Here is a 17,730-nt window from a genome sequence, read left to right as displayed (position 1 = left end):
TTAAATAAAAAAAAACGTGCAAAAACATTATATGTGCATATCTTAACTGAAAACACAAAATAGGCCGTATCAAAGACATATTCAACATTGTTTTCAAAAAGTATGCATCAAAATGTTAAATTTTTTTTCTAGAAGTCTAGCTCGAGGCTTAAAAAAGTCAATTCACATTAACTTTTACAGGATAACTCACGTGGTGTCAGAGTGTCCCATTTCGGTTTGATCTACGTAGATCTACAAAAAATGCGGGAGTTGAGACGCAGAGTTCTCAACTGATTTCTCATGGTTGAGAACGTGCTGACGTCATTTTTTGGTCAAAAAAAATCCTGCATTTTTTGTAGATCAAACCGTACTGGGACAGCCTGGCACCACGTGATCACTAGGAACACAAGCTTCTAGTGTTTTGAGAATGCCATTTTTCAATGTTTTTTTATTATTGCAATTTTAAGGCTTTCAGGTTTTTACATCCTGAAGCACATTTACGGTTCAACTAAATTATTTCTGAGTTTCTGGGCAACCGAAACCATTTTGCATCAAAAAATAGATATTTCAACTTATAACTTGATTAAACTTTTATTTTCAAAAAAATTCTTGAATTCTAGATTCCAGATGAAATTTCCCATCCGAATTCGTCATTTAAAACATATTTAACTCTTAAATAAACTCTCGAAATTCAATGAACATGTTGTAGAATTTATAAAATCCAGAAAAGAAAATGGGTCATTGAGAGAAGACTAGCCGGAGACATACTGCTGCTGTTGCTGGATGAGGGAAAATAGAGGTGAAATGGGCGAGATGGGCATACAGAAACAAGCATATCCTCAACTGAGGGTGGGAGGGGGGGGGGGGGGGGGGGGAACGAACTTTCCGAAGTGAAAGGAGGAGTGTAAGCGTCCAGTTACATTTAGGCCATCACTCGCATTTCCCTCTCTCCGGGAGGCAAGAGGGCGCATCCCAAATCGCCTCCCCCCACTCACTATTCTCCGGAACGAAAGAAGATCGACTATTTAGATTAAAGTGTTGATGCAGGTGCTGCTTCTGCTTGAGGTGAAAGGTGTGTTTCGATCTAATTTAACAACACAGGTTGAGGAAGTTGCAGTGGCTTGAAGGCTTTTGACCCGTCTAGGCTACAACCACTTACAGATTAGACACATAAAACGGGGTTGATGGATAAGAAATAAGAAATACGGGTTAGAAACCCTGTACAGTTTCGGCGTATTAGAAAAAGTTTTTTTTTCTATTAATTTCTTCAAACTAATGAATTTAAGTTCAAAATGTATTTCTAAAACAACAATCTAGCTACTAAACAAGTATCATAAAAGTAATCCTATAAGAAAAAAATGAACGTTGAGAAACGTTATAATATGCATGTTCCATTGAATAGTAACTGACTGAAAACCAGCGCCTTTGTCAGCAGAATATTCCAATTACAGAAGTCTTTAATTCTAAAGTCCAACTAAGGTTAAAAAATTAAATTAAGCTTGAAACAAATCAAAAGTTAAACGCTCAAATAATTACCACAATTTTAATAAATTTTAAACTTCTTAATAACGTTGTTAGGCATTTTCAAATATTTTTCGAGAACCGTAACACAGGTAGAGTAACCAAAAACATTCACAATTTTCAGAAAACAATGTAACAAAATGAAATAATTTCTGCCAGCATGACTAGACTAATTTAAATTAATTTAATTTTAAATTAAATCATGTCATGCGAAAGTTGGAAAAACAATATCATAAGACGTCGCAAAGAAAGTTATTTCGAATAACCTTCACTTGTATTCAAAACACGCTAATCCAGCCCTCTGGTTTTCGAAATACAGTGTGACGACGTTTCTTACACTATTTATGATGATGTTTATTTTTTTGAACAGTAATTCAAATACATATAATACTGAAAAATATTAAATATTAAATTGTTAAAGGTGGTGTGGTCGAATTTTTTAATTGCTTTATTAGACTCAAAATTGTATGAAAACACCGAATTTCATATATTTTAGGTTAAACAATTTAAATATGTCGCCGTCCATTGACTTTAAAATACCTATATATAGTTGAAAACGCAAGATAATTACACTGTATACTCAAAATTTGAAGGTGATTTCAAAAAAATGGTTCGGTGTTTTCAGACAATTTTGAGTCTAATAAAGCAAAAAAAAATTGACTACACCACCTTTAAACTGTTAAGTTTTTAGAAAAAAAAAGAATAGTTCGAGGACCGACTTGAACCGAATATACAATCATATTTGGTAATGGATAAAAGACAAAAACTTCAATTTTCCAAATTTAATTATCGGATACCAACATATTATTCAGAGCCCTATTGAACTCCGAGCAAGTGCTTTCAAAAATTTGAAACCCGGTTCATTTATTAGACCATTTAGTTTGTATGTGAAGTAAAAAAAAACCCCCCACCGCGGACCCCAACCATTGTCGGCTGCTCGTTTACCATAAGCTCCAACTTGAAAAGCCTGGAATTCTCAAACAAATTGACTTTTCGGTTTGAAGTTGAAAAACACAACGCAATGGAAATGATTCACTGCATTGAAGTTTATAGTATAACTGAAGACAACTGAAAAAAATAGCTTGCAAAAGCACGAGAAGACACAGATTTTGAAACCAATTTTTTTTTGAGCACGGAGAAAAAAATACTACTGGTCACTAAGAATGTACAAAACTTATGAAGGTTCCGAATTTGTGTGACGTCATTTTTCATTTTTCCCAGATTTCCCACAAAAATACTCCAAATTTTTAACTTCAAGTAAGCCACTTTTCAGTCAATCCCTTTTTGCTGACTACACTTGATGCAAGTTTTAACGTCATAATGCCACCACCGAATTTGCACTTTCTTATTTTTCATTAATGAAGCATTTAATGAGTTTTCCATTTCAGTCGCATTTTTTGTTTATTCCTTTCACTACCCTCTCTTTTCAATTATAAAAAATATACATCAGATCTGCTAGCATTATGCAAGAATGCTCTTTATCAGCCAAAAAATACGGGTGTTAGAGACATCCGTTAATCCGCATTGGAGGATTTCAGCATAAATGCACTAGTTATGTCCATGTAGACTTGTGTGATGTCTGTGCCTAATCCAGTTAATCCGAGTTTTTATTCAGTTTTGCTAAATCCTTGAAAAAGTGCAAACGGTAGGAGTTTGATCTTGTGGGACTGCTGAAATTAGCTCCTTGAGTCCTGATTTTCTTTGGAAGTTATAACGTGAAGAGGTGAAACAAAATTCTCTGATAAGACAGGGAAGTTGGATACGAAAGATATATCTATTTTAATAAATTATCACAAAAAAAAATCAGCTGCATTAGAGCACTTTGTAATATATCTAATAGCCGTACCTCAAATAGCCGTACCTCAAATTTTCTAAAACATTTTTTTTTATTTACGAAGTGTTTCTTACAATTGTAGGCTTAGAAATGGTGGGCCTAAAAATACAATCTAACCCTACGTTTTGAATGCATTTTATCTTTTTATTTTATTTGTTTCAGATTTTCAAAATAAAAAAGATCTTCCGTGACTGCTATTTTTGAGTAATTTTCCATTCATATGTTTTATATTTTCTGTTTAACTTGAAGCAGTAAATAAAATAGAACAAAATTTTTAGAACAAAATTTTTTGAATTTGAAAATTTACCACTAAACTTTTGTTGCAGATATCAAAACATCACATCTAAGCTACAAAAGCTTTATCAAAAAAAAATCACAAGTCCGGTAGCGGAATAATGTTTTTGTGCATTCAGGAGAAATGTCAAACCAAGAAATGTACGAGTATACGGTAATCTTTTGAAAAAAAGCCTTCATGTGATCTGTCTGCATTATAATGTGCTCTTGATCTGTCTGTTTGAATTTCTAGACGGCTATAGAAAATTCAAAGTTCACACATCACACGCATCTTTATTCTTGAAGACTGTGTCAAGATGATTTTCTTGTCAAAACACAACATATATTTGTGGAAGGAAAATATCTACCGTTCCAATTGTGGTCAATAGCATACTGCAGTTTAGCATTTGTTCTGCATTTTCGCAAAAGCTTTTCATAGTTTTCTCTAGTTGAATTATGACTGACGTTGTTGAAAACTTGGTTTTAAAGTTTTATACATGTCTGATTCTGATTTTATAATGTTCTATGTATGCGATTTTGTGATAGTTGTGATAGTGATATTAAACAGTAGATTTGGATAACAAAGTCTCAATAACAGTTTAAACATTTATTTTTTTTTGTTTTTAAAAAATGTCTGGAAATTTTCAGGTGGATTTTTTCTCAATTCAAAATGATGTTCTAATTGTGATTTTTTTTTGTTTTTTAATTGCTTGAATTATATCTGTTTCGTTTAGAAGTAAGCTCAAATACTTTTTTTTCAATAGTATTTATACAATTTCCGATTCATATGCCAAATTAAAAAAAAAGAGCTTTTAAAGAAATCTAGAAAAATTTCGCATGTACCCCTGAAATTTTTAGTAACTGTCACTTTTTGACAGTAAAAACAATATTTTTGAAACGTTTTTTAAAGTTTTACTATGAATTTTACTTGGCACTATACATATGAGCACATGGTTTTGAATAAATTCCCCACTGGCGCTACTTTATATTTCTTTAAATGTTCAGTAGTTAAAGGAAATTTGAGATTTTTCATAATTTCTGGTCAAAGTTTTGATAAATTTCCAAAATTTTGAAAAATAAGAGCTTTTGAGGAAATCCAAAGAAATGTCGCATGTTCCGACCCCTACAATGTTTTAATACAAATAATTCAAACAAAACTACAGTATAAAAAATGTAGGAAAAACTTTTTTTTTGGTCGACCTCCAAAATTATGAGTGGCAAAAATTCAGTGATTGTCATTTTTTGGCAGTAAATAAAAAGTTTTAGTTTTCCCATGAAATTTGGTGGCACTATACATATATATATATATATGAGTAGTTTTAAATAAATTCCCCACTAGCGCTATTTTATACTTCTTCAAATGTTCATCAATTAAAATATGATACCAATAACTGCTGAAATTTTTATTGTAGAAATTTGGTTCTGGTTCTGTTCCTTAAAATCACAATATTCCCCTTTTGCAATTTCAATCTGTTTTTTTTTCTGCAAATGTTCTGAACTATTGAGCCAAAAGACGGAAGCCAGCAGCAGAAAATGAGTGTACGGATGAGTGTTCCTACTGCACTACTAGTAACCCTCACTGCATAGACGCAGCCATAGAAAATGTACTTTTCATGTTACCGACCAGCACGCTGGTCTCGGCGCTGACGTGCATGTCTCGACGGCGGTCGCGCGTCGCCCGGCGCCCGCAACGTTTCTCTGCGCGTCTTACACGATGCCACGCTCTCTCTCTCTCTGCATCTTATATGCACTTTCAGTGTGCTCGCCGAGCACCTCCTTGGTGAAGAGATGGAGAAATTGCGTTCCAAAGTGCAACGAGCTCTGGAGCATAAGGCGCGGAGAGATAGGAAAAGCTGAGCGGATGATGGAAATAAGAACAACTGATAAGATATGTTATGGTGTGCGTGTCTTGTCGATTATAGGAAATTATTGGTTTTTGATATATAATCCCTGGTTTGCAGGAACTATTTTGAATATGTTTCTATTTTTAGGAAATAAAATTATTTATGTTTTTAATCATGAAAATATTTTAATTGCTTCAATTAAAAAATCACTAAATAATTTCAGACTAAACAAAGTCAGATCACCCCCAGATTTTTCCGTCAAAAAATTTCAAAAACATATGATTTTCAAATTGCTCAACTTTCCCGCCAAAAAATTTGTCATAAAAGTGGCCACCCATAGTGATTACCTCCTATTCGGTTTATCTAACCTTTTCCGAAATCGTTATTTTTCTGGTCTGATGTGCACTTTTTCCTTCGCCTTTCCCCAAAAGTTCAAGCAAACTTGAAGGGCAAGACTGCGGAAAAACTGTGCAAATAAATTTCTCTTCAATGATTTCATTGTCTGGAATTCCTCGTCGAGAAATCATTCTAGAATCTTGAGACGAGCAAGGGGCGTGCCCTGGTGATCATGAAGAAGCCGAAGAGTGAAGAAAAGGGCGGAGTCAAAGGGAAGGGCTCAAGATAGATTTTTAGTTTTTCATTCGAAGCTGGAAACCTTCGAGCCAATGTATTGCCTGCCAAATCCCTCCAGTGATAAGCTTATTTCAAATTTCTACACAGAAAGTGCGTCTGCCGGAGTTTGATCTATTTAGAAATTCATAGCAATATGTACGTGAGTGGCTTTTTGGTGTGGTCTGTCTGGGCTTTAAAATATTTTCTGCAGATGTAATTTTTCAGAGGAATGTTTTAAGGTTTTTTCTAGTTACTGCATCTGTGAGCTTGTGTGCTCCTCGGTAAATGTGCTCGCCGAACAAAAAGGGCTTTTCATAATTAAATCAAGAGAAGGTGTAGTTTTTCCAATTCTAGTTCAAGTTGTAGCCTAAATAGCAAAAATTTGCAAAACTTCTAGCCTACATTTCAGTCTAAGTTTCAACTTAAATTTTAACGAAAATTTTAGTTTCAAATCGTAGCCTAAATTTTCATCTAAATTTTAAAGTTTTTCCTACATTTCAATTTAAGTCTAAATATGTACTAAAATTAAATTTAAGACTTGGTAGTTTTATCGTAAATTGCAGCATTGACACAAAGGCAAGAGCTTGGGTTTTGGCTCAAATAAGACAAGATTTAAACAAAACTATAAATTTAGTTCAAGCTAAAATTAAAGCTTAGTTTGTATCTCAAGTTCAGCTTGAATTTAGTGTAAGCTTCACCTTAAATTTCAAAGTATCATTCAGCTTCAATTTTGTCTTAAATTTTTACTTGAACTCGAGTTATAATTTGATCTTGAGCTATAATTTAATTTAAAAAAAATATAAACCTTAGTTTAAATCTAAATTCAAGTTTTTTTCAAGATTTTCTGCTCCGACAGATTAACATGTTTTTCTCCAAAAAATCTTCTCTGCACCCTTCTTTTTAGATACAGCACTTGCTTCAACAAAACATGCCTGACTCAGACTTCTCCATAGATCAAAAAACCTCTCTCCTAGTCGCTGGTCAGTGACAGTGCATGCACTTTGGCGTATCGGCGGAAAAGGTCATTTTGAACAAAAAACTAACTTGTTTTTTTCCTTTCCTCTTCTCTCTTACAGCCATCACCCTATCCCTTTATTCTTACTTTCCACTATTTCTATTTCTTCCCTTGTTTCTAATTCTTAGTTTTTAGTTTTCAGTTCCCAGTAGTTCCTCCATTCGACCATAAAGCCAAGTTTCAATACATAGCTGTACAAACGGAACGTCCTACCATTCAAAGCACCGAGAAACGAACGAACGCAAGCAGCGAAAAAAGAAGAAGAAGAAGAAAAAAGATCTGCGCGTTCGTTCCTCTCTTCTCGAGGTGTTCTAATATTTGGCGATGCGAGAAAGTGCAATTCAGCTAGAGAATGCGACATCACTGTCTGGTTTCGGCGGATAGGACACCCCATCGGCGTGACAGTAAAAAAAGGGCGAGCGGAGGCGGGTAGGCCGGTGGGGGGCGGGCCCTGGCTCCTGATTATTCTACTGCAGCACACTTTATTCATTCCTCTATATTCCTGAGCTACTATTCATCATACGTCTGCCTGTGGCATCTGAGGTAGTATGTAATATTGTAGACTGTCTATAATGTCCACAATGTTTCAACTAACTCGGCTGTTCTGTTGAGACATGTATATGTTTTTGTTCTGGAAAAAAACAACGACCAGCGGTGAGTCAACGCTGAAAAGGAATTCGTTGATGTCGGCCGCAAAAACAAAAGTGATACTGTGTGAATTTCCATTGTTATGTACGTGAATTATTTCGAAATTTTTCAATTTCCAGTTCCAGTTGGATTTTGAAAAATGTTAAAACTTATTTACAATAGACCGATTTTAAGTTTCAAAATATTATTCCGATGAAAACAAAATAAAACTATGAGAACTTTTTTGGTAATGGTTATCATTCAAATTATTTAAACAAATTAAAAGTTTGGTTTATTGAAAAAAATGTCTCGGAATGCCCAGCAAGCAATAAGACTAAAGCTAATTTTTCAGAGCATGAACATCATAAATATTTGTTCACTGAATTTTTGGGTTTTTAAAAAAAATGAATATGTATTATATTTATTTATCTTTCCGCCCGTAAAACACTAGGTGTTTTTGTAAATGCAGCTGATTATTAAAAATATCTTTTTGCATCTCAATAAATCATAAAAGTAGTTAGCATCACTACAGAAATACAGAACATATTTCTAAGTGTTGATATAGTTTTAATACTTAAAATATGTTCAAGTCACACTAAATGTACATTTTTTTAAAAATTACTGCACTTTTTCTTCAAAACAAGTTTTTTTTTATTTGTAACGAAAAAATAACAAAGTATAACTATTTCAAGCCCGTTCCTCCTATACTTGATGCTCCTCGAGCATTGCGGATTCTTCCTGTAACAGAGCTTCCCGTTGCTCGTCGGTTGTCATGTCAGTCAACTTTTTCAAGAGCCGCCTGCCTCGATTCATATCCTGTCGGGTGAGAGCTGGCTCCAAGAATTGAGCATTCCATTTGTCGACTTTGTTTTTCCACTGAAATTAGTGGTTTTCAGAAAGTTGTAAAAAAGGAAAATCTTTTCATAATTTTATAGCAATGCACTTTATGTTGCAATTAAATTTTTTTATGCTCAAAAAAACTTGCAGAATGTTACTGAAAAATTGAAGAAAATTTAGAAACAAATAGAAACAAGAAACAATTTAGAAAAATTTCTGGGAAGCAGCAATTGACTCAAATTCTTGAAAAAATTCATTTACAGGGCTGCGATACAGCCAAAAATCATGATACAGGCAAGAAGCATATATTTTTGAAACCCAAAATTCTATCACATGGAAAAAGCAGTTTTTAGAATTCCTGCGTATCAATTTGAATTAATGAAATTTTTTTAAAATAAACCTCAACCTGAATATGCCTAAATTTCAGATTTTAAATTTCAAAGCTTACGTAGTACTGCCCATGAGCTCCAATTATTGCTTCAACACCGCACATTGTGTCTTCGAATGACTGTAGTTGAACTTCAATTAAATGGTTTAAACATTAAAAAAACCTACATGTTCAATACAACTTTGGAATAAAGACTTGTCATAAGCATTGTCAATTTTCACATTTAAAAACGATACCAGTGGCTTTATCATTGTTCCTTGAATAAATACAGTGAATACTATTACTATCAATGTGGTGGATATCATGATCGGCTTGGCCGGGACTACTTCTCCGTCTGCAAAATTTTGTAAAGTAGGAAAAGGAAAAGCTTAGGATCTTACCGATAGTTAACACTAATCCAAAACAAATTGCACCTCGAAGTCCACCAAACGCCATGATTGTCTGATCTCGCAGTGAAATTTTTTGCATTCTCCACTTGTTTGCCACCCATGTTAATGTGAACACAACTGTGAATGAACTGATTTTTAGCAATATGGTGATAGTTAAATAACATACCGAGGAATCTGGCAGCAAAGCAAGTGATAACAGTGACAATTGCAAAACCAAAGTCCCATTTATGATCCTTTGAAAATATGGAAAATCCCAAGAATACGAAGATAATAGCTTCACAGCTGAAAATGGGTAATTCTGTGTAAAACGTGATTAGATTTTTCATCTATAAGGTTTATCCCTTCCTCTATTAATTTTGTCCATATTACTTGTATTTTATGACTTGGATTATTTTTTGAGAAAATAGCTTGAATTTTGCAAAACCATTTTATATGGCTTTTTAAACATCTGCCACGAAATGTCTTGAATGGAAAACATGATTTAACCGGAAAACAAATATTTCAAACCGAGGATTTACTTAGCTACATATTTTTAGGTTCAGAAATAATTCGGACATAAAAAACATTTAGTTGCAAAATTTAAATATTATTTATAAAACAAACTCAATATGTATATAGGAAAAATCTTACCATGATGATAACGTTTTCAGGGTATATTTTACAGTGATATCAGCTCGTTCTTCCATACTTCCAGTTACATAAGATTTCATGCAAAGTCCGCATACCACAATTCTAAAAAAAAACAATTTTTATTTATCTATTTTCAACTGTCCTGTTCAATTTCCTACCCCAAAATTCCCGAAACATGCACAATTTCTGAGCACAAGTATGCCATATACGGAACTGTGATGCAAATAATTGGCTGAAGAACTGACACATTCGAGCTCCATCTGTAGAACATTAATCAGTATTTACAAATTTCACAATGACACAACTTACTTGACACCTAAAGCAGCTACTACCGCAAAAACTACGCCGACAAGAATGCCACCGCCGGAGACTAGGAAGAAGTTCATCATAGACATGGTGTAGTCTTGATAGATCAAATGAGCTTGTCCGATACGGACCATGGAATGGAAGGAGTGATATAGAACCTAAATCAAATATTCGAAGGTATATATGTTCATTTATTATTAAAAATTAAAGGATTAAAGGACGATCCGTTCTTCAAGTGCTATGCACTGCGGATAAGAGCTTTTGAGAAAATCCAAAACAATGTCACATGTTCCGACCCCTACAATGTTTTAATTTAAACGATTAAAACAAAATTACAGTATTAAAAAATGTTTAAAAAAAACTTATTTTTTGGTCGACTTCCAAAATTATGAGTGGCAAAAACTAAGTAATTGTCACTTTTTGACAGCAAATAAAACAAGTTCAAAAAAATTTTTTGAAAAGTTTCATTGTGAGAATTGTTCATTTTGGGACCAAGGAAGTGGGTTTTAACAATTTACCCACTGGCGCTACTCCACCTTTAAAACCCCAATAGTATAGTCAAACTTACAACTGTAACTGCATCATTGAGCAAGGATTCCCCAAAAACCGTAATATACAAAAGCTTATTGACATGGATTTCTTCGAATACTGAAACAATCTATTTTTTTGAATAACCCAATTTTCCTCAAACCTGATAAAACTGCCACTGGATCTACAGCAGAGATGACCGTCGAAAAAAGTAAGGTGTCCACAATAGTGATATTGAAGTCGTAGAAATTTTGAAAGGCGAATATGAAACAACCTTCAAAAACATTAATCTACAATCAGTTGATAAAGGAATTACGAGAGACTTGTCAAAAAGATATTCATGACTGTTCCGGCGACGGCGAAAAGAGATATTGTTGTGATATTGCTGATAAACGCCTTATTTGGCATGAAATACCCTGCCTCTAGTACAATTGGTGGCAGAAGGTAAAGAAAGAAAAGATCTGAAAATGGAAGGTTTTATATCAATTGTGAAGAGCTGGAGGATACCTGGGTGTAGGAAAAGGTCAACTGTCCATAACTCGTAAATTGTAAAACCGGCAAATAGACCAAGAACAATTAGAACTGCAGACTCTGGGAAGAAGTGACGGGCACGTGGCATTCGGTGGAATCCTGAAAGGTGCAACTGGTGAGAATTTAAAATTCTTGTGGTTCATAAAAGTTTGACACTTTTAACCTGAAAATTTAAATCATAAAAGTTTGAAAAATTGGTTAAAGGATTAAAGCTGGACTAGCGCCAATAGGGAAAATGTTAAAAATTTTTCCAATGGTGCTAAAATGCCGAAATATCATAATAAAACTTCTCAACAGCTTTTTGAAAATTTTTTATTTACTGTCAAAAAGTGACAATTACTCAGTTTTTGCCACTTATAATTTTGGAAGTCAACCAAAAAAAATTGTTTCCTACATTTTTTATATTTTAATTATATATTAAATATTTGTATTAAAACATTGTAGGGGTCCGGACATGCGACATCATTCTGGATTTCCATTTTTTTGCTCATATTTTTCAATTTTTTGGCAATGTGCCAAAACTTTTTCCGAAAATTATGAAAAGTCTAAAATTTTTTGGAGTATTTTATTATGATATTTGGTCGTTTTGGACCAATATTAGTGTACATACTATGACAAAGTCCCCCCTGGCGCTGCCCCAACTTTAAAGGGGCTTACTATTAGAAAAAACCTTAAAAAGAATATCACATTCAAACACATTTGTAATCAAAATATATTTTTTTCATTTAAAAATTCTGATCTTTATTCAATACTGTCGGAAACTTGCGGGCGATTAGTTTGATTTAATAAAGTAATTTAATAAATTGAAAAATAGGTAATGAAAATTTTCAAACTTTTAAATTTACAAAAGTGTATTGCCACTGAAAAAATGGCTTTCATTTTAAATACTGACATTTAAAAATTAATTTTCAAAAATTTTTTAGCTAGAAATAGTGCCAGTAAACGTAAACAAAAATACACAAGAATGAATTTACGGTAAAAATTTCAACTAAACATTTGTCTTGTAATGTTTTGATAAAAGGTTTCATGCAAAATTTATTTACTTTTTTCTTTTTACTATGTCAATTTCCATTACAAGAATCAAACTTTCAGCTGGAAATTTTTCAAATAAAAATTTTTCCAATTCCGAAAATAAATTCTAAACCGCTTTACCTGAAAATCTTACCAATTTTTGCACCGACAATCAACAACAACCATAGTCCCAGCAGCGTCGGGGTCTCCGGCCGATTCCACTGCATAACAGCCAATGACTTCATAATGTCCTTCTCTGAAGAGTATAAGTATCATAAAGAGATATCACTTTTGATGAACAAACATTGATGGGATGGGAAATGATTGATAATCTATCAACGACATACCTTACTGACTAATGCTTAATTGTTTCTGTTTCCTGATTAGTTTGAGTGGAATACAAGTGGAATGTCTCGTTGGCAGTGTGTTGAATCAAATAGTCATTATTAATAATATTATCTCTCGACAGTTCAAGGCAGTCATAAATGATATGATGATCAATGAGATTATCTTCTTTCTTTTTCGCAACAACACACAACTTGACTTTAATTGAATTTCAATCTCAACTTTAGTCAGTGTCAGTTTTGCAAACAGAACGAAAAACTTGTGTGTTTTACTGTTTATATCAATTTCTTTTATCAATGACAGAAATGAGAACATTAAAGAATTAGTTCGAAAGTAATGTAATCAATTGAAAAGTAATTGATCTAGTTTGTTGTGTTCCTTTTTCTCAACCCATCTCTCACGCTTTGATAGATAAGAAATCATCATTTTCCCTCCTTCCTATTCCCCTGTTGTTCTTGAATGTGAAGAGCTTTGTCAATAAATGAGCATCCTTCTCTGTTGTCTGTGATGTTTTCGAATTGTTCTTACACATTTTTACATTCTAACATTCTATTATATTTTCAAATGATAAAAGTATGAAATGAGAACTCAAAAAATTAGACATCGATTCGAATGTAATCTAAGATTTTTACTGACTTGGCTGGTACTCTCTGCAATAGCATGGTAATGGTTTATAAAATTTTTTTTTTACTTTTTATTTTAAAATATAAATGATATGAGCATTTGAAATTCAGTTCTGAAAATTGTCTCTTTAAAGTTCTGCTCTAGTTTTTGTTTTTCAATTTACCCAATTTGCTGTATAACTAAGAATAAATATCTAAAAAATGTTGATACTCGGAAAATAATTTGTTAAATTTTGTTTTACATAACTGTGAATGGTTAGAAATTGTGAATTGAACCGCGTTTTTAAAGGTGGTGTAGTCGAATGTTTTATTGTTTTTTTAGACTCAAGCTTGTCTGAAGACACCGAATATCATAATGAAACTTTTTGAAAACTTCTCAAAAAAAAGTTATGACGACTCGAAAAATTACCTAAAATTAGTTAAAATTTGAACCTTGACCTTTTTTTTGTAAGTCGAAGCGAGATTTTTAAATTTTTTATAACCAAATCTTGCCGTCCATCAACTTTTAAATACCGAAATGAAGTTGAAAACGGAAGATATTTACCTGGGATACTCAAAATTTGACTGTGATTTTAAAAGAAAATTGTTTCCAGCCGCTGCGACATTGACAAGTCGGTCAAATTCAAAATTTTAACTAGTTTTAGACCCTTTTTCGTTTTCAAGCCGTCATAACTTTTTTTTTTGAGAAGTTTTCAAGAAGTTTCATTTTGAAATACGGTATTTTCAGACAATTTTAAGTCTAATAAAGTAATAAAAAATTCGACTACACCAGCATTAAAAATTATCACCTTTCTTCTTAAAGCACCATTTTTAAAAAAACTTACTGCCATAAACTTTTAAAAAAAAAGTTGAACTGGGATTTAAAACGTGGAAATTAAATTAATAAGTAATACATTTCTCAAATTTTTTTAAAATTTTCTCATTGCAAAAGTATTTTTTCATCGCAAAATTTTTAAATCTAACATTGCAAGCTTTTTGTTAGCTACTTTAAAATTTGAATAAATCATTGAGATTTTTTTTACGGAAAAACTATTTCGTTTACTTTTTCAGCATAATCTACGTATTTGTAGTATTTGGATCACTTCTCAACAAAACTGTACTTCCAAGTAATAATGTTCCAAGCACAATTCCTTATATCACAGTTCCATCGGAATACAACGTTTTCCTACAGTTTAATTCAACTCCTGAGGCAGTTGTCAGAGTGAGATTTTCAAGTTTTCAGTTTTAATTTAATCCGGGAAAATTTTCAGGAGTACACCGGAAGTTTACAAATGGATTTTGTCGCTCGAGATATTACCCAACAGCTATTTTTTCACAGATCTGACAAAGTGAAAATTAATAGCATTTCGTTGGAAGATGCAAATGGAACAATGACTGCTCCCACTGCAGGAGCCTATGATAAATCTGTAGGTTTCTAATTTAATCTTGAAAAGTTAAAATGAATGTATATGATAGTTGGAGCAAGAGTTGAAAATTTGGTTTTAATGTGATGATCGGGCTCCAAAAATACTTCCAACACAAAACGTTCAATTATTGAACTTTGAAAAAAATTATATAAAGTTTTAAAAAAATTTTAAACTTGTACTGTATTTTATTTTTTTTTGAATAAGGAAAGGTAATAAAAAATGTGAGAGTATTGAAACTAAGGCTCCCATGTGGGTGCAGGAACCGCCGCAATCCAAATCTTTAGAGCGATGCGCGGAACCTAAAATGTGTCGGACGCAGAGCAAAGTTTGCACCAAATAGTGCCATACCATATCGCACTATTTGGTGCAAACTTTGCTCTGCGTCCGACACTTTTTGGGTTCCGCGCATCGCTTTAAAAATTTGGATCGCGGCGAAATTGAAACATTAACATACTTTGCCTTATATTAGTCATCATATTTTGATTACCATTATATCATTTTTGATCATCATGTATGTATTAATTCGATTAATTTTCATATTCATTTTTGCATTTTACATATGTATATAATTTTAATTTCAGACAGGAGTACAAGCCTACATCCCACTTGCAAATTTGACTTCTCAAGAAAGCTACGTCCTCCGGATTGATTTCCAAGGTGAACTGGATTCTGAAACTGGAAGTCCCCGGAATTTGCAATACTCCCTGCCAAATGGAACCATCAGGTGAAAAAAATTGCAACATTCACCAAAAGTTCATTTATTCAGATACTCGATAGTGTTTGGGAACTCGGTGACCTCTTCTTCAGGTCTTCGATATTTGATGCCTTGTCTCGATTCGCCCGACTTTCCGGCAGTTTTCAATTTCAATATTCGTCATTCGCCAAGGTATCGCGTTATTTCCAATTTTGCTGGACAGATTCAACAGTAAGAAATAGAGCAAAAGTGGGTTAGGAAATTGGAAAAAATTCAGATCAATTTTATACACAGCGACATTGTTTGCGGGATCATTTCAACTCGATTCATCACAAGTGGTATTGGCGTTAATTGACACGGAGCTGGCTCCAGTAACTGTACAGCAAAATGGACTTACGGTTAGTACAAATAAAAGCACCAAAAAAGTCGCCAAACACCAAAGTAGGGCTGTGCAAACCGGCGTCCGGTAGTCCGATTTTGACACCGCACATGCGTCCGGTTTGGGGTAACGTTCCACGGCGGCCGACAATTTCTTAGTTTCGCCACGCACTATACAATTGCTGATTAAGTATAGTGAGTGGCAAAACTCGGAAATTGCCGGCCGCCGTGGAAAGCTACCCCAAACCGGACGCATGTGCGTCCGACGATGTCAAAATCAAACTACCGGACGCCGATTTGCACAGCCCTACACCAAAGTAATCTTAAAATTTTGCAGAAAATGTATGAAAAAAAATTAGTTATTAATATTGCATTTTTCTTAATTCTTCAGTTTATTTTTCAATTTCCAGATTAACAAGTACTACCGCCAATCAATTGTTGACAATATTTCTACCGACCGAATAATTCAGTTCATGGCTACAAGGTCTCAACAAATAGGAAAAATTGGTGATTCTTATTTTCATTTCCATGTTTCAACGAAACTATTTCAGATGTGCTAGCTCTACCGGACTTGACAGCAACACAGCAACCTGGAATAACATTTTACAATGAAAATGACGTTTTGAGAGAGAATGTAGACCTGGGATCTCTTGGCTCAATTTAGAACTAGAACTAAGGTTGCATTAGATTTTAATGAATTTATTTATTTTTTATTTATTTTGTGTGAAAAATTTTCTGATAAAAAATATAGTTTAAAAACTAGGTAGGGCTCCCATTTGGACGCCGCAAACGCCGCTCTCACGCCGCGATCCAAAACTTTAACGCGATGCGCGGAACCCAAAAAGTGTCGGACGCGGTGCAAGGTTTGCACCAAATAGTGTCATACCCTATCACACTATTTGGTGCAAATTGTGCTCCGCGTCCGACACTTTTTGGGTTCCGCGCATCGCTTTAAAGATTTGGATCGCGGCGTGAGAGACATTTTTGCAAAGTTTCTGTTTAATGATTTTTATCCCACAATTTTACTTTTAAACTATTGTATATTTATTTCGAACACACCATAATATATTTTACCTCTACTAGATAATTATTGTAAATACTTTATTCTTTTTTAATTACCTGCTTTTAGTTTCACTCGATTTTTGAACTGCTTTGTCACTAAAAGTATAAGTCTTCGAGGAGTATATTTGCCATTTGTTTTCCAACAACTTCATCTTGTCTCCACTTATTATTATTATTAATATAATTGTAAGAAGAAACTGGTTGAGCAGAATCAACATTTAATAGGCGTTGCGCTGAGACGGACGGCGTCCAGAGAATAAGACGACCGCCGCGAGCCAATTGATGCGAACGAATGAGGTCAACCTAGACGTCGTACTTTTTCACTCACCCCCTGCCCCTTCCTACACCGAATAACATGCATGAATAAGACGCCTGTCGGTAGGTTGGGTGGTCGAATGAAAAAGAGACATAGGTGTAATTACAATTGCTGGTCTTGGCCGCCATCCCGTTCCTGCTAATCCTTGAAAAGTACCAGTGACCGTCCAAAAAAGTAAGCGATGCCGCCGCCGCCGCTTACATCTCAAAACACAAGTATGTATCAAAGATCTGCCTAGAACAATTATGTTCGGATAAACCACCCATATCTGACGTTCTAATGTTTTCCGGTTGTTTATTTCTTTTCTTTATTTTTTAGTCATTTTTATTTTTTTTGCTTTTCCTTTGACGTAAGGGTTTTCTATGGCATTTTACATAGTATTGAGTATAATTGTTATATGTGAATTTTATAAAAGTTCCGAAAACTTCCCACATCTTGCCAAAAACACGGTTTCGAAAAGGTACGTACACTTAGGGGTGGCGATAGGTCTCAACAGGTCTACCTGCCTATTTTACAGCAGGTTCACCAACAATCCTATCATAATTTTAAAGATAAAAATTACATTAGCATGGTCCCCGTAC

At 33.8% G+C, this 17,730-nt stretch overlaps 2 protein-coding genes and 8 non-coding genes across 10 annotated transcripts; 5 read left to right on the top strand and 5 right to left on the bottom strand.

Annotated features, from left to right (window-relative positions):
• Window positions 1-761: 761 nt before the first annotated feature.
• On the bottom strand, window positions 762-818 carry B0395.8. Its single transcript, NR_072822.1, has one exon. It is a non-coding gene; the product is annotated as an Unclassified non-coding RNA B0395.8 (non-coding RNA).
• B0395.9 lies at window positions 762-818 on the top strand. Its single transcript, NR_072823.1, has one exon. It is a non-coding gene; the product is annotated as an Unclassified non-coding RNA B0395.9 (non-coding RNA).
• A 2,699-nt stretch (window positions 819-3,517) lies between these two features.
• 21ur-11674 lies at window positions 3,518-3,538 on the bottom strand. The gene has a single exon (NR_072821.1).
• 21ur-15362 lies at window positions 3,521-3,541 on the bottom strand. The gene has a single exon (NR_072820.1).
• A 4,068-nt stretch (window positions 3,542-7,609) lies between these two features.
• mir-84 lies at window positions 7,610-7,684 on the top strand. The gene has a single exon (NR_001261.2). It is a non-coding gene; the product is annotated as a pre-microRNA mir-84 (primary transcript).
• Window positions 7,685-8,332: 648 nt separating this feature from the next.
• On the bottom strand, window positions 8,333-12,967 carry nhx-1 (Sodium/hydrogen exchanger). Its single transcript, NM_078221.8, has 14 exons — window positions 12,673-12,967; window positions 12,480-12,581; window positions 11,291-11,413; window positions 11,107-11,244; window positions 10,947-11,057; window positions 10,824-10,903; window positions 10,259-10,413; window positions 10,108-10,209; window positions 9,950-10,051; window positions 9,486-9,601; window positions 9,311-9,436; window positions 9,098-9,264; window positions 8,991-9,050; window positions 8,333-8,581 (listed from the first exon to the last, which is right to left on the bottom strand). The coding sequence occupies exons 2-14, from the start codon at window positions 12,568-12,570 to the stop codon at window positions 8,408-8,410; spliced, it is 1,545 nt and encodes a 514-aa protein (NP_510622.3). The 5' UTR covers window positions 12,571-12,581; window positions 12,673-12,967; the 3' UTR covers window positions 8,333-8,407.
• On the top strand, window positions 10,384-10,533 carry B0395.7. The gene has a single exon (NR_072818.1). It is a non-coding gene; the product is annotated as an Unclassified non-coding RNA B0395.7 (non-coding RNA).
• Window positions 12,968-13,249: 282 nt separating the features above from the next.
• Window positions 13,250-16,483, top strand: VB0395L.1 (Aminopeptidase N-like N-terminal domain-containing protein). Its single transcript, NM_001029761.3, has 8 exons — window positions 13,250-13,333; window positions 14,344-14,494; window positions 14,544-14,699; window positions 15,281-15,423; window positions 15,466-15,624; window positions 15,671-15,791; window positions 16,182-16,278; window positions 16,323-16,483. Exons 1-8 carry the CDS (start codon window positions 13,251-13,253, stop codon window positions 16,433-16,435), a joined length of 1,023 nt encoding a protein of 340 aa, NP_001024932.1. The 5' UTR covers window position 13,250; the 3' UTR covers window positions 16,436-16,483.
• A 544-nt stretch (window positions 16,484-17,027) lies between these two features.
• On the bottom strand, window positions 17,028-17,401 carry VB0395L.2. The gene has a single exon (NR_072816.1). It is a non-coding gene; the product is annotated as an Unclassified non-coding RNA VB0395L.2 (non-coding RNA).
• On the top strand, window positions 17,177-17,301 carry VB0395L.3. The gene has a single exon (NR_072817.1). It is a non-coding gene; the product is annotated as an Unclassified non-coding RNA VB0395L.3 (non-coding RNA).
• Window positions 17,402-17,730: the final 329 nt, after the last annotated feature.

The sequence above is a fragment of the Caenorhabditis elegans genome, chromosome X (genome assembly GCF_000002985.6).
Source record: "Caenorhabditis elegans chromosome X".
NCBI lineage: Eukaryota > Metazoa > Nematoda > Chromadorea > Rhabditida > Rhabditidae > Caenorhabditis > Caenorhabditis elegans.
Note: the sequence above shows the minus strand (reverse complement) of the source record. Positions and strands in the feature narration are given on the sequence as shown.